This window comes from Lycium ferocissimum, chromosome 1, assembly GCF_029784015.1.
Source record: "Lycium ferocissimum isolate CSIRO_LF1 chromosome 1, AGI_CSIRO_Lferr_CH_V1, whole genome shotgun sequence".
Lineage (NCBI taxonomy): Eukaryota > Viridiplantae > Streptophyta > Magnoliopsida > Solanales > Solanaceae > Lycium > Lycium ferocissimum.
In genome coordinates this window covers 1,122,070-1,148,104 of record NC_081342.1, presented here as the reverse complement: position 1 = coordinate 1,148,104, position 26,035 = coordinate 1,122,070, and the positions used below count along the sequence as shown (strand labels likewise).

At 32.1% G+C, this 26,035-nt stretch overlaps 2 protein-coding genes and 1 pseudogene across 2 annotated transcripts; 2 read left to right on the top strand and 1 right to left on the bottom strand.

The window, feature by feature from the left end:
• Positions 1-2,298: 2,298 nt before the first annotated feature.
• LOC132067824 (uncharacterized) lies at positions 2,299-5,940 on the top strand. The gene is made up of 2 exons (XM_059461177.1): positions 2,299-2,600; positions 5,333-5,940. Exons 1-2 carry the CDS (start codon positions 2,460-2,462, stop codon positions 5,663-5,665), a joined length of 474 nt encoding a protein of 157 aa, XP_059317160.1. The 5' UTR covers positions 2,299-2,459; the 3' UTR covers positions 5,666-5,940.
• A 3,568-nt stretch (positions 5,941-9,508) lies between these two features.
• Positions 9,509-12,919, bottom strand: LOC132047582 (uncharacterized). Its single transcript, XM_059438628.1, has 4 exons — positions 12,619-12,919; positions 10,992-11,301; positions 9,702-9,789; positions 9,509-9,659 (listed from the first exon to the last, which is right to left on the bottom strand). The coding sequence occupies exons 1-3, from the start codon at positions 12,754-12,756 to the stop codon at positions 9,770-9,772; spliced, it is 468 nt and encodes a 155-aa protein (XP_059294611.1). The 5' UTR covers positions 12,757-12,919; the 3' UTR covers positions 9,509-9,659; positions 9,702-9,769.
• Positions 12,920-20,491: 7,572 nt separating this feature from the next.
• On the top strand, positions 20,492-24,134 carry LOC132047510 (auxin-induced protein PCNT115-like; annotated as a pseudogene).
• Positions 24,135-26,035: the final 1,901 nt, after the last annotated feature.

Sequence of the window (26,035 nt, the reverse complement as noted above, 5' to 3'; positions counted from 1 at the left end):
TTAAACACACCTAACTACTCATAATTGTATATTTATACGTTTGCACTCAATCTTCAATTAGTTCAACGGACTATTTTATTTCTATTGAAATTTGAACATTGATTTAGGGTCTGTTTGGAAAGCCATCTGGTAATTGGAATTGGTGTAATTACTACCCTAGTAATTACATAGCCTAGTAATTACACAGTATTGCAATTACAATGACCTGTTTGTTTGTCATAATGTAATTACAAATTGGTAATTACAAGCGTCTTTTGGTTGCACAAGTGTAATTACACGGAGCTTAGTTTATTTTTAAAATAAAACTTCACTATAAAAAATTTAAAATTAATATTTAAAAAATATGTGCCCTTATACATGATATTAAATTAACTATTTAATAACACATTATTTCTTGAAAATATGTTAATTAATAATCATGTATTTGTAATTAATATTGTAAAAAATAGTTGATATATAATTTCAAATTAATAATATTTTTATTTTAATTGATTATAAATAATTTTTTTGTGAGAACATCATGGGATTTGATATTTGAGAAAAAAAGAATATTTATAAATATAATGCCACAATATTATTCAAATGTTTAACAAAAATTCTATCAATTATAAGTGAAAAATAAACAACAAGCAATGTGAAATAACAAGTCAATAGTATTAAAACAAATAAATTAAAGTAAAAAAATATAACCTAAATTCAAAATCCAAAAGAATTTTTTTTTAACATAATACTCTTATGTCAAATTCCAACATTACATAAATAAGTTCCAACGTAACATAAGTAAATACTCCTATAATTCAAAAGAAAGGGAAAATATAAGTCTATAACCACATTCACAACGAAATTATACTTTAATAACGTCACTCATTATATGCCAAGTTTGTTAATGACTCACTCTTTCTAATATTAAGAGATGTAGTTTCAAAAATTAGAATAATAATACTGTTATGCTAAAAGAATAAAATAAAAAAATTCGAGCAATTACATGGAATCACAAGATAAGGTTGGAAATGTTAAGGAAATGAAACATAAATAATATAAAAAAAAAAATATTTAAAAAAAAAAAAATTAAAAATTAAAAATAAATTAATTAATAGAAATAAAAAAATAAATTAGAAAGCAAAGAAATTAAAATAAAATAAAAAAGAAAAGAAATAAAATAAAATAAAAAAAAGAAATAAACTAAAAGTAACTTTCGTAATTCATGTAATTACACTCAATTCTCACCCCTTGAGAATTGGAGGTGTAATTACACTGTCAATTACAATATCCCACCTAAGGCGTAATTATCCGATCAAACAAACAGATCAAACTGTATAATTACACCCAATTACATTTAATTTCAATTACCTGGGTGGCTTTCCAAACAGGCCCTTATTATAATTTTATCTACTGACATTGATTATTGATCAGGAGACATTCACAGTGCAACGCATGTGAATCCTGTGGATGTGTATAAATGTGGACTATATATATGACACAAATGCTGACACATGTGAACCTTTATGCATCTGCTGGGCCATCTAAAAGGGGATAAAACGAAGTAGCCTGAACAGAAGGGAACACAAGAAAATTGACATTTTAGCAAGTGAGATAAATTGTCAGCAAAATGGCCACACATATATAATCAAACAATGGCCTTGAAGAAAAAACACTTTATAAGCGTAAAATGACAATGAAAAAGGCCTAATATATTGGATAATAACCTCTTAAACTTGCCAATAAATTTTATTTAGATATTTAAATTTCGGTTTATTTCAATTAAACACAAGATAAATTGTTCCTATTCGGCATTTTATGTAAAAAAAAAAAAAGGTCTTGAGCCTAACTCAAGCTCAAAAGCTACCTAATGAGGAGAGGATTGCTTAAACCCATATAAGGACATCACTTATCTCATTAACGATTAGATGTTGGACTTTTTCATTCTTCAACACATTCAATTCAAATTTTTTTCCTTTTACGACAGTTAAAAATGCTTATTACGTAAATGAGTTAAACATTTAAAATATGTCACATCTTTTGATTATACACATTCGCTTCATATCTTTTTTAATTGAGATTAATATGTATAATTAAAAGAGATGACATATCTTATATCACTAACTTAACTACCTCATAGACACTTGAGAGCATATAATTTGAAACAAAAATGTCTAATAAAAATATTTTATTATACGTTTAGGTACTCAACTAAAATATATTCGAGTTTCTAAATAAATTTGATTTAGGGGCTGTCAATTTATTAGCCAAAAATTTGATATACATTAAAGCAAGTGGTCGTAAAAGAGTTTATTGTAACTGCAGATAGCAGATACACCAGGTGTCAGTTCAGCTTTAGCCAAAACATCATTTTAGCAAACCGAAAATTACCAGTTTCCCCCAGTCACCAATTTAAACCTCAAAAAACCACCTTAAAGCTCACACAAAACACTCACAAAAAAACAAAAACGAATTAGAAGATGATGAAGGGAGATGTAGATAATGAAGGAGAAGAAAAACAAGGAGTGAGTCTTGAAGAACTGAAGGAAAAAATGGCTGATTTTGCTAAAGAAAGAGACTGGGATCAGTTTCATACTCCAAGAAATCTTCTTTTAGCACTGGTTTGTACATACACCCTCGCCCCCCCTCCTCCCGCCCCTTTTTTTTTTTTTTTTTTTTTTTTGGTCAAACACTTTTAAACATTTTTGAACACCCTTTTTTTGTTTAGTATGTGGAGTTGGTACATAGTGCAACTTTGTCCCTCTGTGTGTTCGTTTGTCCCTTTGTGTGTGTGTTTTTTTGTGTTGTCTGCATTTGTGGGTTTTGTTGTATCATGTTTATAAGGTTGATATATATTACTACTTAATATAAGTGAGGATGTGAGGGTTTTGTCGTCCTCACATCATCATATAGAATTCTTACAGGTGGCTGATTTGATTTGTCCTTGCTAAATTTCATTTGCTTATTTTTGCTCTCATTATCAATGAAAACCACTTTCACATGGGCTTTTATAATTAGTGTGTTGTTTGATTTTTTTCATGGTGATATTTTTTGCTGTTCTTGGTAGCTTTTGTTGCTCAAAGGCTTAGTCTTTATGCCAGTTTTGATTCTTTATTGTTTTATCAAGATTACTTTTGCTTATCTCTTGGTTGATTTCAAAGGATAATTGTGTTTTTCAGTGAAATTAGTAATGGATAGGATGGAAAGTTGGAGTCTTGAAAGGTAAAAACCAAGTTTACTGTAGTAATTTTCTTCAGACTATAAACCACGGAACAAAGAGTTAGTAAATATTTTTATCAAAAACTTTTTTGAATACCCTTTTTCGTAGAATGAACCATTTTTAGGTATTGTGGGGTTAGTTTGTAACATAGTGCAACTTTGTCCTTTGTATGTTCTTTGTGTCTTTGTTTTTCTGTTGTCTACATTTATGGGTTTTGTTGTATTATGTTTTATAAGCTTCAGAGACATATAAAAATGGTGTATTTTGCTGTTCTTGGTAACTTTTCTTGCTCAAAGGCCTAATCTTTTTGCCAGTTTTGATCTTTTCTTTTGTTTTCAAGATTTGTTTTGCTTATATCTTAGTTGATTATCAAGGGATAGTTGTGTTTTTCAGTGGAATTAATAATGGATAGTAGGGAAAGTTGGAGTGTCTAAGGGTTGTTTGGTTGGATAAGTATTATAATTTCGGGATAAGATGCAGGATTAGTTTATCCTCCATTTAATAGGCGTTTGGCCGTAATTGATTTTAAATCGTAGTTTCAAACCGTTTGGACGTACGTTTGAAACATATTTCGAAATTTTTTTAAATATAAAAATTAACCCATGTTTTTATATTTTGTAAAAGCCGAGGTCTTCCGGAAATAAGCCTCCCTACCCAAGATAGGGTAGGTTGTGTCTAGACACTCTATCCTCCCCAGACTCCACGTTGTGGGATTCACTGGGTATGTTATTGTTGTTGTTGTTGTAAGTTTATATTTTGTAAAAAAAAGACCCATAAGTCGGTATATATTTTTAATAATTGCTCCCCTCAATCATTTACCAATCTCATTAAATTTCACCAAATTTTATTTATATCTACCAACCTTTTAATTTTGTAAAAAAAGACCCATAGTTTAATTTTATTTATTGAACTAAAATTTGATCAATTGATGTTGTATTTTTAGAAAGGTCTTCTAGTATTAATTTTGAGCCGGTTGTTATGAATTAGCTTATTAATTTTATTATGAATTATGACTTGCTCATTTGGTAAGATTGTATAAGAATTGAGAATGTTTTGATAAGTTTCACAACTTGTGAGGTTTTTATGTCTATAAGAGAAACTACTCCTTAATTAGTCCCGGAATTATTCTATTCCATCATTTCTACTAAAATGGTGGGATTACCATCCCATATAGAAAGATGTGGTAAAATAATTTCATTGATATCCTTGTTTATCCCATCCAGCATACCAAACAAACCCAAAGGTAAAAACCAAGTTCACTGTAATTTTCTTTAGAGAACAAATGAGATACTAGTAAATGTTTGGGTCATTTTGGGTCATTTCAGGGATTCAAACCTAGTAAAAACTTTCTTTTTACCCACTAAAGAAGGCATAGTACTGATAATCTTCATATGATATTATGTTCCCAATGTAATTATAGCATTGCAGTCAATACATGGAAAGTAGTGCAACACTTGCACTAACACTGATCAGTTACCATAAACACTGGTGGTCTTGTTTCTTCTCCCATCCAAAACATAGCATTGATATGATAATTACTAAGGGGTCGTTTAGGGATAATAATCTCAGGATGTCTTGCAAAATTATTTTATCCTGTGTTTGGTTATGGGTATTAATTATTCTCGGGAATCATTTTGTACAAAAACGGTGGGAGGGATAGCAAATCCAATCGAATATTCGTCTATCCCATCTTGGTAACCAAACGACCCCTAAGTGTTATTACTGCCAGTATAAATTTTTTTACACTATTGACAAGTGATATTTAGTAAGTGTGGATTTGTATGTAACTTGAAAAAATAAGGTAAATAATCCGATATGACAGATTAAACTATACTAGTAGTGTAAATTACATATAATGTAAGAATCCACCGGGGCTCTGGTCCAGTGATAAGAGCGGAACGCATGATGTGTATTATAGACATATGTACAAAGTTTAACTCTTTTGAAAACAAATACTCGGCATTTAATTGGAGAAAGGTAGAGAAACAGACTCGTTGTACATTGAGTTTCAAACCCTACGCCACTAATCCTCTTGATTTTACTACTATTAAAAAAGGATTTATCTAAAAGCTTGTGTTGTGAAGAAGATATTGTTATTGGTTATTTTGATGCATGTTTGTTTTTGAATACCAGGTGGGTGAAGTGGGAGAACTGTCTGAAATATTTCAGTGGAAAGGTGAGGTCCCAAGAGGTCTACCAAATTGGGAAGAGAAAGAGAAGTTGCATTTAGGTGAAGAGCTATCAGATGTATTGCTTTATCTTGTCAGGCTTTCAGATATTTGTGGCATTGATCTTGGTAATGCTGCACTCAGAAAACTGGAACTTAATGCCATTAAATACCCTGTTAGCCTTTCCAAAGGTTCATCCAAAAATCTTACTCTTTTGAGCAAAAATACAAGAACAACAACCACCTCCACCAACATTAACAATGAGAGTGAAAATGGGGTGACTCATGATAGTGTATGATCTTCTTTGATTTCCTTTGTGTAGGGTCTCTGTTGTTTCTAGATTTGCTATGACAACCTACTAGTTTTTGTGGTAAAAGGGGATATAGACATGTAGTGTTGATTCCAAGTAACATGCACCAAGTCAATTAACTATGCCTTTTCTGGATTGTTTGGTTTTTGCCTTATCCATACATCCCCTTTACCTTCTGGTTAATACTATTTCCTCAAGACAAATGTGTTGAGCTTTGTGTAGTATAATACTAGTAGTAGTACTACTTTTGTTTTGGAAAAGGGATGGTAAATTGGTGATCGGTCTCATTGATTGTCTTGCATGAGCACCATCTAGGGTGGTGTGCCTTGAATGCTACTGTTCTTTTCCATGAAAAAATATTATTTACACTCCACTATTTAAATTAAAGGTCATAAAATCAGATGAAAATATGTACTACAGTTAAATTTTTCTATAACATTCATATTTTTTCTCGGAATCATCTTTCATGTTAAGTTAACAACATTTCACTGTAATAATCACATATTGATGTTGTTATAGAATGGTTCGACTGTAATTAACCATGGTTAAGTGAGTATATATTAAAAATACAATGTTATAAATTCATTGATATGGCGTGAACATCAAATTTGAGGTGTGTTTGAACTAAAGCTTAATCTAACACACGTCTCGTGTTTGAAATAAGCTCATAAGCCATCATATGAGCTTTGCTTTTGGAAAAACACTTGTCCACAAAATCTTTAAACCCGTTTTGGGCACAAAAAATAATTCACTTTTTTTTTGTATTTTTTTAAAAAAAATTAGTGTTTGGCCATGAAAATTTCAAATACAACTTGAAGTTGTATTTGAAATTTGAAAAATAAGAAAAACTTGTTTTACAAGTTTTTCACTTTTTTCACAATCAAAACAAATATATTTTAACAAAAAAAAAAAAAAATACTATTTGCAAAAATTATGATCAAACACAATTTTAACTCCAATTTCAACTCAAAATTTTAAAAAAAGTGATATTTTTTTATTTTATTTTTTTGATTTCTATGGCCAAACGCCTACTTAAAAATCATATCCAACTTTGATTTGGTGAGTCATTTTCTGGCAAAAAGGTCATTCAAAAGTGGGGTAATATGTGGCTCGAGAAATTAAGGAGATCTCTTTAATGCAGTTAGGACTATTTAAAGAAAGATTCTAGGAATGATGGATATAATAAAATATTATATAAAGAATCTCTTTTTGCTATGTGGCACTTGCCAACTTTGACAGTTGAAACAAGTAGGACCTCTTAGTTTTTCTGTAGTGTTCACTTTCTACCAAAGGTAATTATTTAATGGAAAGTTATAATGAGGATTGTGTTTACTTCCTTCGTTCTATATTACTTGTTCACTTTACTCTTTATATGATATTTAAAATTTCATAAATAAAAGTTTATTTTCGCAGCATTACCTTTATCTTTTTGTAATAAATTAAACTCTAATCAATATTAGTTATTTTAAAAAATAATTAATGTTAAGAGTAAAATAGAAAAAATTTAATTAATTCTATTTTAATTTTATAAATGGACAAATACTTTGGGACGAATATTTATAATAATGTGAATAATTAATATCGGATGGTGGGAGTATTGTCCTTTCTTTTTTTAAAATAAATAACCTAACCATTATGGCGTTTCACGAATAAAATCGATTAAATCTAGTTTAATTTGAAGAGAGTTTCCGAGCAAACTATAAGGTACTATTTGGATGGATTCAATACAAAAGCCAAGAATACTGTTCACAGAATGTTGTTGAATATCATACCTGTGGTCATAGTTTGGGAGATTTGGAAAGGAGTGACAGCGTGTAAATTTGGAAAAGTTTTACTATGTGTGAGGTATGACATGTCATATTTGTGTGAGGGTGTCTATTAATTGACAAGTGCACAGTGAGTCCTACATTTTTACCCTTTTCACTAGTGACTTTTCATTTTCTCTTCACATGCCAGGCTACCACATTGGAAAATTTATTGTGCTTCCTTTTTTTTTTTTTTTTTTTTTTTTTTTTAGTATATATTCAATTCAAAGTTGCTACATTCTACATCCGAGAAATTCAAAATTTTAAGTGTCATCAAAGTAGACCCTGAATAGGGCTGTGCAAAAATCGGTTTAACCAATAAAATTGAAGGAAAAAAATATTATTGATTTACCGATATAGAGTTATTGATTTAATGATTTTTATATGATTTTGTAATTTTTTTTATTGGACTACCAGTTCAATTTTGATTTTTACATTTTTATTAACGGATAACCTCTCAAGGTGGGGGTTAGTTCTGCGTACACTCTACCCTCCCCAGACCCCACATGGTGGGATTGTACTGGGCTTGTTGTTGTTGTATTAACGGATAACCGGTAACCCAATAAGAACATAAAGTCTTATTAAAATTATATTTTTAAGTATATTCCAGTTCCAGTGATATATCTTTGTGAAGATGCGGGAGGCCAAACCAGTTATGTTTGATAACTTTGTTGGTCCAGTTTATCGGTTAACTGATTTTTGCACAGCTCTAGATTCAGGGTCTACTTGTGTAAAGCACCAACAACTCCATGCTGTGTGGTTTTTAATTAAAAAAAAAAAACTTTTCGAAGTATCCTAATTTTCATCTTTAGTTATCAGTTTTTTAATTTAAAACTTTTTTTTAAGGCCAAATATTTTCTTTTAAGGTAGTTCGGAGTTTAACTGAATTATTAAGAAGAAATTGAAAAATTGGATAATGAAACGGAAGTATATCTTAAAGAATTTTGATCTGTGTATAATAAAATTGATTTTAAAATTAATAAAAAACAGAAAATGAGAAGAGAGGAAAAGGGTTTAAAAATTAATGAAAAAACAGAAAATGAGAAAAAAGAGGAAAAGAGGAGAGAGAAATTGAAGAGGACGAAAAAGGAGGAGGATGAGAGGATAAAGTGGTGGGCCTCGCATTATAATTCAATTAAATAGTCCCTTACATACCATGTCATACATATGCCTCTCCCATGGTAAAATTTTTCATAAATTTGGTAACAAGGAGGTATGTCTATAATCAGGTGAAATATAACTTCTTGCGGACTCTGAAGACTGCCATGAATATGGCATTTCCTAGCGTTAACACGGACCAACCAAGATTGAGACCTAGAGCCAGTTTGAATGGGCTTAAAAAAACGAAATTATTAGCCGAAAATTCAAAAAATTCAAAAAACTTATAGTAAAAAAAATAAGTTGGGGTAGTCCAACTTATTTTTTTAACTTATAAGTTGTTTTCGATTTTTACAAATCTGTTTTAGATAAAAGCCAAATTGCCCAATTAATTTTTTTTTGAGTTTATTTTAAGTACAAAATGATTTGTAAATTACCCAAACACTTAAAATCGCTGAAAAAGCTTATCGTAACTTATAAGCCAATCCAAACAGGCTCCTAAACCAAAGGAGCTTGATTGTCAGATGGAATTTCCCTGAAATTGGTAGAGTAAAACTCAATACAGATGGCAGCTTTATTCATGCCAATGGAATCACATGTACCAGTATCAGGACCTCCCTAGACAGGCCAGGGGAGCCTTCGACCCCGACAAATGGCAAATGCCTAGTATAAGAATTGATAGGGAGGCATTTGTACTGTACTGTGTTTGTAAATTTATAGCAATACATTGTTTCGCGAGATAAGGCCTAGTCCCCCTCATATATTATCTTTACCAAGATTAATACAACCCAGCTGTGAGCTAGGAACCTTATGAAAAAAGAAAAAAAAAAGATTTCAAACACTTGGGGTTCTTGGAATTAAAATAACAACCTCAAATCTAATATTATGGTGGTGTGCTGAGAATTTCAAATGTCACCTAAATAATATATTTTGAATGCAAAATAACTACTGAGAGTCACCAATTTACCATTTCCAAACACCATCTTAAACAACTAGTACTAGTACTGTTATAAACAAATCTCAAAACATTTGTCCAAGGGAGTAGTTTTAACTTTTAACCAGGAGGCAAAGAGGACATAGACAAGGCATAAACTTTTAGCCCTAGGCCTCTATATGACATATCAAAATACTCGTTTGAACTTTCTATCAAAATCTCATTTAACGTCTTAGCCTCCCGCTCAGCTTTTTCTCACTTCCGCTTCTCCAGTTCTGCAAAACCGAAAACGAAGGCAAATATAGGTCATTTTTATTAGGACAAGAGCATAATTGACCAAAACTATCAACGGAGAGCATATCTAGACCATGTTGCATAATTCAGGTGCACATATGACACTTTACTCTTAAAAAAAGGCTACCCAAGCATTATCCTGTGAAGTCCAGTATTTTCAAGTTACAAAGCAAAATAACATTCTTGGTAAGACTACAATAGTAATGAGACAGATTCAAACAGCCAAGAGCCTACCAAAAAACCTAAGTCCTCAAAGTAATTTCTGCTAATGAAGAAAAAGTTAAGCATATAAAAATATAAAAATACAAAAGTTTTAACTTTTCCTAAGCCTTTAAAAGACTTTCTCAAGTCAATTTGGAGTGTTGCTGAACAGTGAAACCCTACAACAAAAGAAGCAGCCATAGAGTGTACTATATCAACCCATTAGTCAGGCAGACTGGTCTGCCCCACACATTGGGCTTCACATGTTTTAAAAAAGTCTCCGTTCTCTCTCTAGTCATAAGCAAAACAAGAACAGAATAGGACAACGACAATCCAAACAGACAATACTGATAGTACAAATTTTTAATGTCATCAAATCACTAAAAAATAATCCCATGTAACCTATAAATAGTTAAATTAATAAACATAAACAATAAGGCAACTAATCATCTATAGCCGATTGAAACACAATTAAGCAGATACATTTGTCTGAGCAACTATTTTGCTCGGACTATCCAAAATGTTGCGGCATCCGTGCGCACCTACTCTTGGAGGATCAACACACACCCGATATCATTTTTGAAGAGTCTAAGCAACCTAACTGAACAAATAGTATTAACTAGGAGGCAACGGGGACATAGACAAAGCTAGAAACCAAATAATCCAGGAAAGGCGAAATTGATTGACTTGGTAATGTTACTTCAGTCAACACTATTTGTTCCTTTTGAAGAGTCCAAGCAACGTAACCGAGCAAATAGTATTAACTAGGAGGCAAAGGGGACCTAGACAAAGCAAGAAACCAAATAATCCAGGAAAGGCAAAAGGCGAAATTGATTGACTTGGTAATGTTACTTCAATCAACACTATTTGTCCCTTTTAACACAAAAACTAGTTCTAGGTCTTATAGCAAGTCTAAGAAACTAAAAAGAGAACCTAGACAAAGGAGGAAAAAAAGCAAAGGAAATCAAAGAATATTATGTACCATCATCAGCCGCACCATTTTCACTGTCATTGGTGGAGGTGGTTGTTGTAGTTTTGTTCAAAACCGTATGCTTTTTGGATGAACCTTTGGAAAGGCTAACAGGGTATTTAATGGCATTTAGCTCCAGTTTTCTTAGTGCAGCATTGCCAAGATCAATGCCACAAACATCTGAAAGCCTGACAAGATAAAGCAATACATCCGATAGCTCTTCACCTAAATGCTGCTTCTCTTTCTCTTGCCAATCTGGTAGACCTCTTGGGACCTCACCTTTCCACTGAAATATTTCAGACAGTTCTCCCACTTCACCCACCTGATATTCAAAAACAAACATGCATTAAAATAATAATAACCAAATACCAAAATCTTTATTGTCATCCTCAAATTTATTCAAGATTTAATATACAATGACAATGTAAGCAAGTTGTTTATCTTACTTTTCTCATGTTACAATTCAAAATAACCTGATAGTATAAAAATTCTATGAAGTTACACCCTTTATCCCATCAACCAAAAGACACATTAGAAGAAGTGTTGCACTAGTTTCCATGTTTCTGACTGAAATGCTATAATAACATTATGGGGAACATAAAATACAGTAATAAACATTATCAGGTACTATTGCCTTGTTTGGGTACCACCAAGAAAACTGAGGAAACATGAAAGCTTTTCTTTTCTTTTCAGGCTACTGGGTTTTCTGGCTTTCCAGGCAATTGGAAATCCTCAACAATGACATGACCCAAAACCCACATACAATTTTAGGAAATACTAAAAAGGATAACTTTTTGTTTCATGCTATCATATTTGATTTTTCAAGACTCCAACTTCCCCTCCTATCCATTACTAATTCCACTGAAAAACACAGTTATCCTTTGAAATCAACTAAGAGACAAGCAAAAATAATCTTGAAAACCAAAAATATTCAAAACAGTATATTATGTTCCTCAAAGTCACCAGCTTTTCCTCAAAGTTCATCCAGAAAACACAGCAAAATCACCATATTTGTGGCTCTAAAGTTTATAAACATGATAAGACAAAAATCCACAAATGTCCACAACAGAAGAAAACAAACAGGGAAGAAAGGACACACATGTGAACAAATTAGTTGCACTATGTACCAAACCATCCCAGTCTCTTTCTTTTGCAAAATCAGCCTTTTTTTTTTCCTTCAGTTCTTCAAGACTCCTCTAAAAAAATCAGTAATTCCACTTCAAACAAAACTTTCCTTTGAATCAACTAAGACACATGCAAAATCAAAACACAAAGGAAAAAAATAACATCAAAAATGGCATAAAGACTCAACCTTTGAGCAAGAAAAATTACTAGTTTTTCCTCAAAGTTCATACAAGAAACAAGCAAATTCTCTTATAAGTAATCATCAGAGATAACCATGAAAAGCAAGAAATAGCAAAGTACACAAGAAAAAACATATAAACAATGATAGGACAAAAAACCATCAATGTGCAAAACACAGACAAAAAAACACACATAGGACAAAGTTGCACTATGTACCAACCCAACCCTACATACTTAATAATGGTTCATTCTACAAAAAGGGTGTTCAAAAAATGTTTAAAAAGTTTATGAAAAAAAAGGGGGTGGGGGGAAGGGGGGGGGGGTATGTACAAACCAGTGCTAAAAGAAGATTTCTTGGAGTATGAAACTGATCCCAGTCTCTTTCTTTTGCAAAATCAGCCATTTTATTCTTCAGTTCTTCAAGACTAACCCCTTTTTTGCCTTCTTCTTCATTATCTACCACTCCATTCATGTTTTTCTTTGTTCTTTTTTGACTGCCCAAAGTTGAGATTTTTGAAAATGCGCCGACTCTTTTTGTGTGTGTATTATTGTTGTGTGTTTTATAGGAGTGTTTTGAGCCTTTTTGAGGTTGAAGAGGAATTGATGACTGGTAACTGGTATTGCCGGTTTGCTTAAATGTTCTTTTGCCTAGCTGGAATTGACACCTGGCATATCTGCCAATTGATATAATTTTAAGAAAATACATCAGAACTGTCCTAAAGTTAGACATTTTTTTTTTCCAAAAAAACACTCAAACTTTGCGGGGTTCTATAACACCCTAAGCAACTTACTCTCTTAAAGAGCGTGTGAACCCAAAAAAAAGGATTACGCCTAAAACTAATATTATTACCTCCTTTTTTCTCCACCTAGCAGAGAGAGCCTAATTTTGGGTCCAACAATAAATTAAAAATAAAACCAGTTGCCATCTCGGCTGGACCCCACGGATTCCAATATCACCATTTCCGCGACAACGCCGCCCATCTTCTTGTACTACTACCACTTCAACTCTTTTCTTCAATTGAAAATATTTTATCCAAAATATTCCCTTACAATTTCGCAAAACCCATAAGATCAATGAAGGCAAAATTTAGACTTTTTATTTCCGTCTTCAGCCCAGCCCCATATAAGTCATGGGGAGTTTATTGATTCTTTTGAAATCTTCATTCTTAATTGTGTTGAAGTTATATGACTATGAGAGAATTTAATTGATGATATCTCCCAAATTTTGAGTCTACTAGGAAAGGAAAAAATAATTATTTTGATTATCAACAACTCAACAGGAATAGAGGGGAAAAACTGAAACGCTAGTCTTAGTAGGCGTTTGACCATAAGAATTATTCACTTTATTTCAAAAAAAAATTCTACTTCTTTCACCCACGTTTCATAAAAATTTTAAAAAATTAAAAATTATAATTTTAAAAATTTACACATGGCATCCAATTTAATTTCAAAATTCCAAAAAAAATGATTTTTTTTTATATTTATGCACAAACGGGGCCGTAGTGTTAATTTGGAAGAAACAATAAAAAGAAAAAAATAAAACCAGTTGGATCTAAGGTAAAGTCAAAAAGTAAGAAAAAGAAAAGAAAAAGAAAGAAAAATATAAGCAAAAGTGAATTCACGCTTGTTAAGAAAATACTAATGCGTGGACACATTTTTTATGCACAAACGGGGCCTTAGTGTTAATGAGAGAGAGAAGGAGGTTAAAATATCAGACATCATTTCCGCCACAACGCCACCCATCTTCTTGTACTACTACCACTTCAACATTTTTTATTTTTCTTTTATTTTCTTCAATTGAATTCGCCGCCCCCGCCACCAACACCGCCGCCCCACCTTCTTATCGCCCCTCCACCCCCACCTCAAAATATTATTTCTTCATCAAGAACACCACCACCACCATATTGAAGTCCAAAATCACGGGGAACTTCCGTTTTTAGGTGTCAAACATTATTTCGCAAAACCCATAAGATCAATGAAGGCAAAATTTAGACTTTTTATTTCCGTCTTCAGCCCAGCCCCATATAAGTCATGGGGAGTTTATTGATTCTTTTGAAATCTTCAAAATTCTTAATTGTGTTGAAGTAACCGGACAATACACACAATATATGACTATGAGAGAATTTAATTGATGATATCTCCCAAATTTTGAGTCTACTAGGAAAGGAAAAAATATAACTAAAAGTCCGCCCTCCAAAGATATTTTGATTATCAACAACTCAACAGGAATAGAGGGGAAAAACTGAAAAGTATGTGTTAGACAAGGCCAAGCAATAAGCATTCAAGGATATCCGGCTAACTCCCGCATTTTCATATTTTCTTTTGTTAATGCTTTCCTTTCCAAAATTCAACTTTATCAATGTATTAAGTTTTCCTAATTTATAAGAATTTTGAGAACAGACAGGCATAACTAAACATAACTTTCACTTTTTGCGTACTTTTAGTTAAACACAATTAAAAGTTTGGCCACTTTTAAAAATACCCTTTCAAAATACCAAAAATTTCAAAAATTTAATTTTCAAAAAATTTCACTTTTTTAAAATAATGTTAAAAATCAACTCACATTTTCTACTTAAAATAACAAAATTATTTGAATAAAAATTATAAGCAACCCAAAAATAAGCATTCACCAAACACGACTCCAATTTTCATATTTTTTTTGTTATTTCCTCATCGTTGATGCTTTCCTTTCAAAATTCCAAAAAAAATGATTTTTTTTTTATATTTATGCACAAACGGGGCCTTAGTGTTAATGAGAGGGGAGGGAGGTTAAAATAAAGTAGAAGAAAGAAATAAATAAAGAAAGAAAAGATGTGGTGGGGAGGGGTTAGCTGGAGAAGAAGTGAGTGGATGGGGTGAGAAATGGAGAAGTTACTTAAGGTAAAGTCAAAAAGTAATAAGAAAAAAGAAAAGAAAAAAGAAACTAGAGAGAGAAAAAATATAAGAACAAAAAATGTGAATTCAACGCTTGTTAAGAAAATACTGATGCGTGGTTAATCACATTATTATGAAACACAAAAGGGCCTTAGTGTTAATGAGAGGAGAAGAAAGAGAAAAAGTTAGAAAATAAAATATTAAGAAAATAATAAAGTAGAAGAAAGAAATAAAGAAAGAAAGAAAAGATATGGTGGGGAGGGGTCAGCTGGAGAAGAAGTGAGTGGATGGGGTGAGAAATGGAGAAGTTACTTAAGGTAAAGTCAAAAAGTAAGAAAAAGAAAAGAAAAAAGAAAGAAAAAATATAAGCAAAAGTGAATTCACACTTGTTAAGAAAATACTGATGTGTGGTTAACACATTTTTTATGCACAAACGGGGCCTTAGTGTTAATGAGAGGAGAGGGAGGTTAAAATAAAATAGAAGAAAGAAAGAAAAGATACGGTGGGGAGGGGTTAGCTGGAGAAGAAGTGTGTGGATGGGGTGAGGAATGGAGAAGTTACTTTAGTTAAGGTAAAGTCAAAAAGTAAGAAAAAGAAAAGAAAAAAGAAATAAAAAATATAAGCAAAAACGAATTCACACTTGTCAAGAAAATACTGATGCGTGGTTAACACATTTTTAAAAAAATTGGGTTGGTCCAAAAACGAGGTATTAATATAAGTTCGAAATTATTCAGGAGGGTGATAGAATTTCCGTAAAATTTAAGTAAGCGTTTGGCCATATAAATAAAAAAAAAAAAAATTCACTTATTTTGGAATTTTGGAGTTGGAGTTGTGTTTGGCCATAGTTTTTGCAAATAGTATTTTTTTTTTTTGAAATGTACTTGTTTTGATTGTGAAAAAGATATGAATAAACCAAATGCAAATCATAACTCAAATACAAATAAGTTTAGTCGGAACATGAAAGAAAATAAGTGCAAATACAAATCAACCATTTAGCTTCAGACATTATTTATATGTTTTCTTTTAAAGAAAGAAGATGACCAGCGTTTGATGCAGGCTTTAAACCGTGACTTTTAGATAAAATTGAATATCCTTTACCTCTAAGTTATCTATCTCAATTATTTTAAGAGTGTTTAAAATTTAAGTTATATCCAGTTAGCTATAATATCTAATTCATATACTAAGATTATTTTTTCAAATGGGTGCGCGGTGACCACGCCAGCCATGAGTGGCTCCGCCACTGGTTCCAATATAAGTGTTGTTTAGTAAAAAAATATTTCAAAATAATTATCACTTTAAGAATTTAAGACAATAATTAATAATTGTTTTCAACTATACCATATAAAGAACTACTTCTTTTTAATAGTGTTCAATTTTTAAGAAACATCTAATAAATAAAAACAACTTATTAAATGATACCTTGTATTTCTTATTTTTTCTTAATAGATGTGAAAATTGCTAGGCATACACTTAGTTTTGGATGGAGCGCATACGTCTTAACTGATTCTTTGAAATAAATAATCTAAATTTAATTTAAAATAATTGTAAAAACTACTACTTCTTATAAGTAGGAAAATTATTTTTCTCATTTTAATAGGAATTAACTTCTATTAAAATGAATTTCTAAGATTTTTCCATATAATGAATTCCTCAGATTTTTCTTTTCTTTCTGAAAGTCAATTTCTAAGGTACCAAACGCAACAAAAAGAATGGGAAGAAAAAAGGGACAAATCAAACATTATTTACTTTGTCCAACTCCGGATCTACCTGGCTATTTGAATTCAGGCCCACTTATATTTTGAAATAATATGTTCTTCGACCCCAAAATCCTTCCTCTGCCTCAAATAGTATGGTTGGATAATGCATATAATGTTTTGCAGAGTATAAATACTTAAACATTAATTAAAATTCGAGTATAGTCAATCACGGTTTTGCATAGTTACATAGCATCACATTGTATTAAGAAAGTCTTTTGGCTAGTTTAACTCACAAAGTGGTGGCGAAGTCATTATTACGAGTATGGAGATAACAAAGAATAGTTACCATATTACAATTTACAACCCATGAAGAGTAAAGAAACAAGCTCAATCAAGTGATGACGTGAGACGAGCTGATTTACAACCTTGGTGGCCAAAAATATTTTAGACAGACATAGTACAGGAAGAAGCCTACCAACTTTGGTGTCCAAAAATATTCGGATGATATGGATAGCACACAATAAATTTTTAAATCTTTGTGGTGGGTCATCTAATACTTAGGTCAAAAGAAAAATTTAATGACATTCGAATAAAATTCCATATTAAAAAGTTAGTAAAAAAGATTCACATATATAAAAGGTAAAATAAACTTTTAACGATATCAAGCCTTTTCTCAAATGATTTTGCAAGTCTAATTCAAAATACACGTATTGCATTATGTTAAAAAAATCTTAAGACTAACTTAATCCAACACACATCTCATTGATAATATATTCTCATAAGCCATCATATAGCCTTGCTATTGAAAAACACTTGTCCAAAATCTTTAAGATCATATCCTACTTTAAAATTGGTGAGTCAGTTTCAGGCAAAAGATGATTCAGAGGTGGGGTAATATGTACCTCGAGAAATTAGGGAGATCTCTTAAATCTATTTAGGATTATTCAAAGAAAGATTCCCGGAATTGTGATATCATAAAATATTATAAAGAATCTCTTTTTGCAATGTGGGACTTGCCAACTTTGATAGAAGCAACTTGAGGGTGGAGTCCACAGTTCCATGTGTCAAACAACAACTACCTTCACTCAAGTATGAGCTGGTGTGCCTCTCCCACCATAAGATTTTTTGAAGCAAGTAGGACCCTCGTAGTTTGGGTACTGTTCACTATCTACCAAAAGTAATTTTGACCAGAAGGGAAGGCTATAATGAGGATCTTTTTTTGAGAAGGCCCAAGTATACATATGTACTATGAGAAAAGGATCAAATATATCCTTCATTATATTTTGGGGTTAAATATACTCCTATCATTATATTTTGAAATTTAAATATATCCCTCGGGTTAAAGCTTATCCGCAGAGCCTAGTCTGCTGATGAGGTGGATGAGCCACCTCAACGTCCCCTGAACTTTTACCCCTCCCCTCTATCTGTTCTTCCACCGCTAAAATTTCCTTTTTCTCCACCACCATTACTCACCACAAAATCTAATGTTGCAATTGACCGCTGGATAGCAGGTCCTCGATGATCGCATGAAGAACTTGATGCTATGGGACGCTAAATTGGAATTTAATTCCCCTTTTTATTTTTAATTTCGCAAGGCGAGGATTCATGCCCTTTTCTCCAAGATTTTTATATTGTCACACGGTAAATTTTTGGTCACTAGATTGATACAACTCAAGTTTTACAATTTTCTTGGCCAATTTTTATGTTTTAATTTTATTGCATTTCGGTTTTCACACATCGTAAAGATTCTTTGCTATTGAAAATTTATTAATTCACATGATTGTAACAATATCTTTTCGAGGTTGAAAATTAGAGATGGTCATGGTGGCGGTAATGGTGGCAATGGTAGTGGAGGGGAAGGAAATTTTAGCGGTGGAAGAAAATAGAGGAGGGGGTAAAATGGGTTAGGGGTGTTGATTACAAAAATATCCTTTGGATGTCCACCTTGACAACTTTAAAGGATGAGGGTACAAAAAAGTTATGATATTTGGTCCTTTTCCGATCTTTTTTTCAACCAAAAGTAAAATAAAATGCTGCACTTAACTCTTACCCTCTGAAAATTTGTTGTTCAAGTTTCGATTTGTTCCTCTTTTCATTTAGGCACAAACGCACAATTTTGACGGAGCGATTCTCTTAAGAAAATATGTCGTACTAATTCAGCTATGATGGCGTTTCACTCAAATAAATTGATTGAAAATTTCCTGAAGTTTGGAGTTGCAGCTCCAGAAAGAAATACAACAGTTTAAATCACCACAGTTCAAAATTCACGAGTATTTTTTGAGAAATTTGAACTATATTTGTAACTTCAAAAAAGATTTCAAATTCTATCACATTATGGTTGTTTCGTCTTAAAAAGTAGTTAAGTATTTGTCAATTACATTTCAAAAGATGGTTAAATATTAACAAACATTTCAAACATTGACTATCCGGAATAATCTTTGACGAATTAAAATCTTACTAAGTAGGCGGTTGGTCGTACGTTTCAAAACAAATTCTTATATAATCTTACCAGATGAAATCATAGTTTATAACAAAATTAGTTTGGGCATAAAAAATTCATCAATTAATCAAATGGTTTCAAACATGAATAGTAATGTAACATCTTTAATATAATCATCCACATAAATTAAAGGTTGGTAGACATAACTTGGGGTTTCAAAATTTTTAAATATAAAACTTACCAACTTATGGTTTTTTTTTTTTTTTTTTTTTTTACAAAATATATTTTATAAAAAAAACTCATAAGTTGGTAGATATTTTTAACAATTACTCCCACCAACCATTTACCAACGTTTATTTATCATGGTTTCAAACCATGATTTAAAACCCCAAATCATTCAAAAAGGCATGATTTGGGACTTGATTATGTTAAAGAATAGTTACATTACTATTCATGTTAAATTTTCTTTTTTATTGAATTAAAGTTTAATCAATTAATGTTGTATTTTTTAGAAAGGCCTTCTAGTAGCGTATTAATTTTGTTATAAACTATGACTTGCTCATTTAATAAGATTGTATAAGAACTGAGAATAATTTGATAATTTTCACAACTTCTGCGGTTTTTATGTCTATAAGAAAAAATACAACTTAAGTATCCAAATTGCATGTCCAAATATGATTTCAAATCATGATTTCATCTCATAGTTTCAAACCATATCCAAACGCCTCCTAATATTGATTGAGACTTGTATCTAAGTTGACAATAGACCTATATTTAATTATTAAAACTACTCCGTCTGACTACTTGAAGTTATCTACGTCTATTTGTTTTTCTTGACCAGTTGAGTTATAATTTTTATTTAATGTAAATTAATTTATTCTGTCTCGATCCAAATAACTACTCCAATAGTTTATCTATTGTTCATTGATCTCATAGTCGCAGGGGTCAGAAGGACTTCTAGTTCATTAGATTCATTCTTAGTAGTAAGGAAAATGATAGTATATTCTTTCATCTGCAAGATAAAATAAGCATTCATGTTAGACTTAATCCGATTCGAGAATCCAGTGTCAAATTATTTAAATAAAAATACTTTATCATGTGAGTGCTCAATCAATCAAAATAGATGGTATTGAGTATGTGAATGAAATTCATGCACTCAATATATTGACAAAACTAGTGACGTGTTACACCTTCTCAAAATCCATCATCAATGACGAACCAACACTAACCGGCTTCCACTCTCAGTCCAATGCATGCAATATCAACAATATTTATATAAACCCCATTTTGCTTTGCAGAGTAAAACAGTAAGTTCAAATCACATTAAGGCCAAAAAAAGTTCTTTTTTGAATGACAACAATGGTGAAAGAGGGAAAAAGAGTGGAGAGAATGAAATTGGGTACACAGGGACTTGAAGTATCTGCACAAGGACTTGGTTGTATGGGCATGTCTGCTTTTTATGGGCCACGCCCAAACCCGAACCCGATATGATCAAACTCATACACCATGCCATTAACTCTGGTGTCACATTTCTTGATACTTCTGATGTCTATGGGCCTCACACTAATGAAATCCTCATTGGCAAAGTATTTAACTATTTCCCACTTTGTCAAAATGTTTTTATTTTTCGTTTTTGAGAATATCTGTGAGTTTATGCAGTAATGGTTGTACGTGATGCTTGATTTGTTTTACCTAGAGGTATGTGATTGGTCAGTGTTTCTTCTTTCTGGGTTATGAAGCTAATAATGGGAAAAAAAAAAAAAAAAACAAGGGTACATACATTATGACGCTAATAGCCTGTTTTTGGCTATGCTTCTAAAATATATTTATTTTTGAAGTGTTTTTTGTTTGAAGTGGCATTTTCCTAAAATGCTTTTGGAGATTAGCATTTTGTGTTTGAGTAATTGATTAAAAAATCACTTTTGCTGATGTTAGAGCAAAAAACTACTTTTTTTCCCGGAAAAAACAGCTTCTGCGATTAGTTACTTAAAAAGTTTTTATTTTTACCCTACAGCTTGGCCAAACACTTGAATTTTCTAAAATAAGCACTTTTTGATGAAATAACACTTTTGAGTTCCAACAAGCTTGGCCAAGTAGACTATAAGACTGTTTTGCGGATTTATCTACATCTATGCTTTAAGATGATTGTAATGATTGTAAATAATGCTTAAAGTGTTGTACCTTTTGATGTTGGTAGTGGTGTGTCATTGGTCTGTTTTTCTGCTTTCTATGGGTATGAAGCTAGACTATTTTGCGAGTTTCTCTAAATCTGTGAATTAAGATGATTGTACATAATGCTTGAAAGTGTTGTACCTTTTGGTGTTGGTTTTTTTGGTAGAGGAATTGTGTGATTGGTGCTTGTGTTGTCTGAGCTGGAGTACTCTGCGAATTTCTCTGAATTCGACCATTAAAATGATTGTACATAGTCCTTGATGTGTTGTACATTTTGGAATAGTCACTTAGAAATTACTATATAACTTTTGCAAAATGTGATTGTTCTTGATGCTTAAAGTCTTGCACTTTTCGTTTTCTTTTGTGGTGGTTTTTTTTTTGGCTGCTCGATATGAAGGTTTGATTTGAGGCGAATGCTAGTATTTGGATGTTTATCCTTTTAACTAATTCCTAATTTTGATGTTCGTACCATAAGCAAGAAATTCATTCTTTATAATTCTCAAAGTCTTGTTGTTTTTTGGTGTTTTTCTTTTCTTGGACATATGAACCAAATACCTTTATCAACGATTAAGGCGTCATTTGATTGGTATGAATAAGGAGATTCAATCAACACATAAAATCCAGCATTACTAATGCAATGTCTGATCATTACTTTTGTTTTTCTATGTAGGCTCTGAAGGGAGGGATGAGAGAACGAGTTGAATTAGCAACAAAATTTGGTGATTTATACAGATGGAAAGAGAGAAATACACGGAGATCCAGCCTATGTAAGGGCAGCATGCGAGGCTAGCTTAAAGCGACTTGAGGTTGACTGCATTGACTTGTACTATCAGCACCGAATTGATACACGTGTACCAATTGAAGTCACGGTTAGCTATCTTTTTCCATTTATTATGTCTGCACATATTCGTTCAAATGGTTAATGGTCAGCATTTCTTATTCCTTTGAGATGCTTGTTTTACTAGGTTGGTGAACTTAAAAAGCTGGTTGAAGAGGGTAAAATAAAGTATATAGGTCTATCCGAGGCTTCAGCATTGACGATCAGGAGAGCACACGCAGTTCATCCGATAACAGCAGTTCAATTAGAATGGTCTCTATGGTCAAGAGATGTAGAGGAAGAAATAATCCCTACGGTTTAATCTTCTTTCTGTTAGTATTTTGCGTTTGGCTCTATAACAATGTGAAATCCTGATGATGTTCGCCTATCGGTTAAGTGTTTAGGGAACTCGGAATCGGGATTGTGGCATACAGTCCACTAGGACGGGGCTTCTTGTCATCAGGTCCAAAGCTGCTTGAGGATTTGTCAAATGAAGACTATAGAAAGGTTTGCTTGTATTTTTTTTTTTTTTTTTTTTTTTTAACTGTTTTGGATTTAAAACATATTGATGTCTTTTAATTTTAGTGCATTTCTGTTGCGAGTATATTTACTTGTTTGAGGAAAGAAAGGGTTTCAAATATTGAGGTATTTGATATGTATGATATCACTAACAACAAAACCTACGAATAGCTGGTATCAAAAGCCATAAAGTATGAAGCTTTTAAGAGGGAGACAAAGTAGGCTCACAAGCTAATGAGTGGGTCCGGAGTGATGTTAGTGATTAAGTAATTGTGCAAACGTTCTTGCCAAAGTTTGGCTCTGATACCATGTGAAAGAATCTAAGCATCCGACCAAAAACTTTAAGCGAATGGGTTGGAGTACGTTATAAATCCCTTTGGAAACCATTACACAATCCATGAGGAACAAGTGTATTTGTCTAACATTTCCCACATCTAAAGACTTGCTTAATTTTTCACTTACTTGCTCGCTAGATGAAATGATTAGTTTTGCGTTTATTATCATGTTCTCGACTTTATGCCCCACCCCATTTCGTTTGCCGGCTTTGGTATCCAATAAATGTCAGTCCAGTGCACGAAGCATCCTGCGTTCACATAGGATCCGGGGAAGGGTCGCACCGAATGGGTGTAATGTAGTCAGTCTACCCTGATGCAAGCATTAAATAGCTGATTCCACGGCTCCAACCCGTGACTTATAGGTTATACAGAGACAATTTTACCGTTGCTCTGAGCCTCCGCTTCTTGGTATCCAATTCTTTCCTCCATAATATTGACATTTATCTTTAATTTTGCAGAGTCTACCGCGGTTCCAGGCCAAGAATCTTGAGCATAACAAAAACTTATACTCGCGGATTTGTCAAATGGCTGCAAAGAAGGGATGCAACCCCTCTCAACTAGCCTTAGCTTGGGTACATCACTAAGGAAATGACGTGTGTCCTATCCCCGGCACCACTAAAATTGAAAACTTGAACCAGAACATTGAAGCTCTGTCCATAAAGTTAACATCAGAAGATATGGCAGAGCTTGAATCCATTGCTTCAGCTAATGCAGCCCAGGGTGATAGGTATTCTTCTGGAATGAGTACTTACAAAGATTCAGAAACTCCATCCCTTTCAGCATGGAAGGCTACATAATGATGCAATTGTGGAATTAATGTTTGCGGATTGCTACATAGTGATGCAATTGTGGAATTAATGTTTGTGGATTGAGTTGAATTATTCCTGTACTGAGCATTTTATGTACTATGAAATTGTATCTTGCTATTTCAAACAAATGTAAAACTTCTGGCCTTACAATTGTCTGAACAATAAATTTACGGCTCTATTTTGTAGACTTCTACGGTATTTTTGCAATGTTTTTCTTAACGAGGTCAAATTTTAAATAGTGGCTCAGAAAGATCTTATTTGTGCAAATCATCCAATCTTGAGGTATGTTCTAACTTCTACTTCATGGCCATCTTGCTTATTTTAAAATCACTTGCATATTAATTGGTAGAGCAGTTATCCTGGGATGGCATGACCCGAAAAAGTAATTGGAGCTCCTTCAAACATGTATGGATTAAACACTGCTCCATTTAACTATAATTCAAGTTATCTCCTATTATTTTGACCAATTGAGTTATACTCCCTCCACTCTCAATAAGTTATTTTTAAGATTTTGACACATTTATAAAAAAGATTAAGTATTAATTGAGAGGGTTTATTTACCTTTAATCTACTCATAGAAAAATGTAAAGAAGTATTGAAAAGTTCTACTAAAAAAATTGTTCAGATAAATTTGAAAAAAATGAAGAAGATTTAACACCTTGTTGGTTTACAAAGGAATTAAGTACTTATTTGGACAAAATTTGGAATGCTAGAAAATCACTCATTGTGAATAGGGGGGAGTAACATTATTTAGTCTAATGAAGTTGATTCAATCCATGAATAATTAATAATTTATCAACGACTCGTTTAATTTATGATCACAAAGGGTCGAAAACAAAGGGTCAAAAGAACTTCTCGCTTATTAGGATTCCCTTTAGCGAAGAAAATGAAATATATCCTCATTTCATTTCATATATAACTAACACTTGTCAAATAATGAAATATATCTAATACTATTTGTGGGCGCAAGTCAATCTATTCAAGTGGGATAATTTTCCATATCACGTGGAATAATTATATTAAAGAATAGGTAGTTACTATTATTGTTGATATTTTGGACCAGTGAATCTTTAGTTATATGTATTTGAAAGTTTGTAATAACGTATAATTGGAAGCATTTATTTATAAAAAGCACATGAATATAGGCGATTTATTAATGTGGCGTCTTATATTGCAATACCTTATTTATGAACTATAATTACTTATTTGGTAAGATTGTATAAGAGTTGGACAAATTTTAATAGTTTTTACAAATTATGAAATTTTATGTTTATAAAAAAAATACAGCATAAAAAATCCAAATTATGTGTCTAAACAGGCCTAAGTATGGGGCTTGAGAATCGTTTAAATAAAGGCAAAATAATCAAAAAAGAAACTTGATAAACTATCATGTCGTCCCATTGATGTAGGAAAATATATTTTTTACTCCTGATGATGTGGCACAATATTTAAAAATTAAAAAAAAAGAGGCGCGTTTTCATTATATATTATTTATTTTTTTTTTTTTTGAATTGTAAAATTCAATTTCTTTTAACCCCCACCCCACGCCTCATTTTCCCCACCCACCAAATTCATCTTCATTTTTTTCTTCCCATCTCCATCTTCCTTCCTTCCTCCATAGCAAAGACATAAACCAAAATTTTAGAATACTATTTTAATTCTCCGAGCACCTCACCATTATTACTCCATGAAAACCTTTTGGTGGAATTTTGGATAAATTTGTCCTATGAACTATTTGTGTTTCCTTAAATGATTTGAATGAGAACTAGAAGCAAAATTGGAAGGAGATGGTTTGTTGGAAATTATTGTTGAAGAATCAAATCGGGGCGGGGTGACGTGGTCGAAACTTTGATGCTAAAATCTATTTTTGCTATTGAAGAATTTATTTTAACTTTCCAAAAGTCCATTCTACTAATCTAGTTTTCAATTCAAAAAATTTTTTTTTTTGTGGGCACCATTGAAGCAACGTAGCATCTAATTTCTCAAAACGCAAATCGGGTCACTTTATTTCATGTTGCTATTATGCTTATTATTTCATATAAATGAGCTTGTATCTTCCGTCCATTTGTGATTTCCGTCAAACTATTT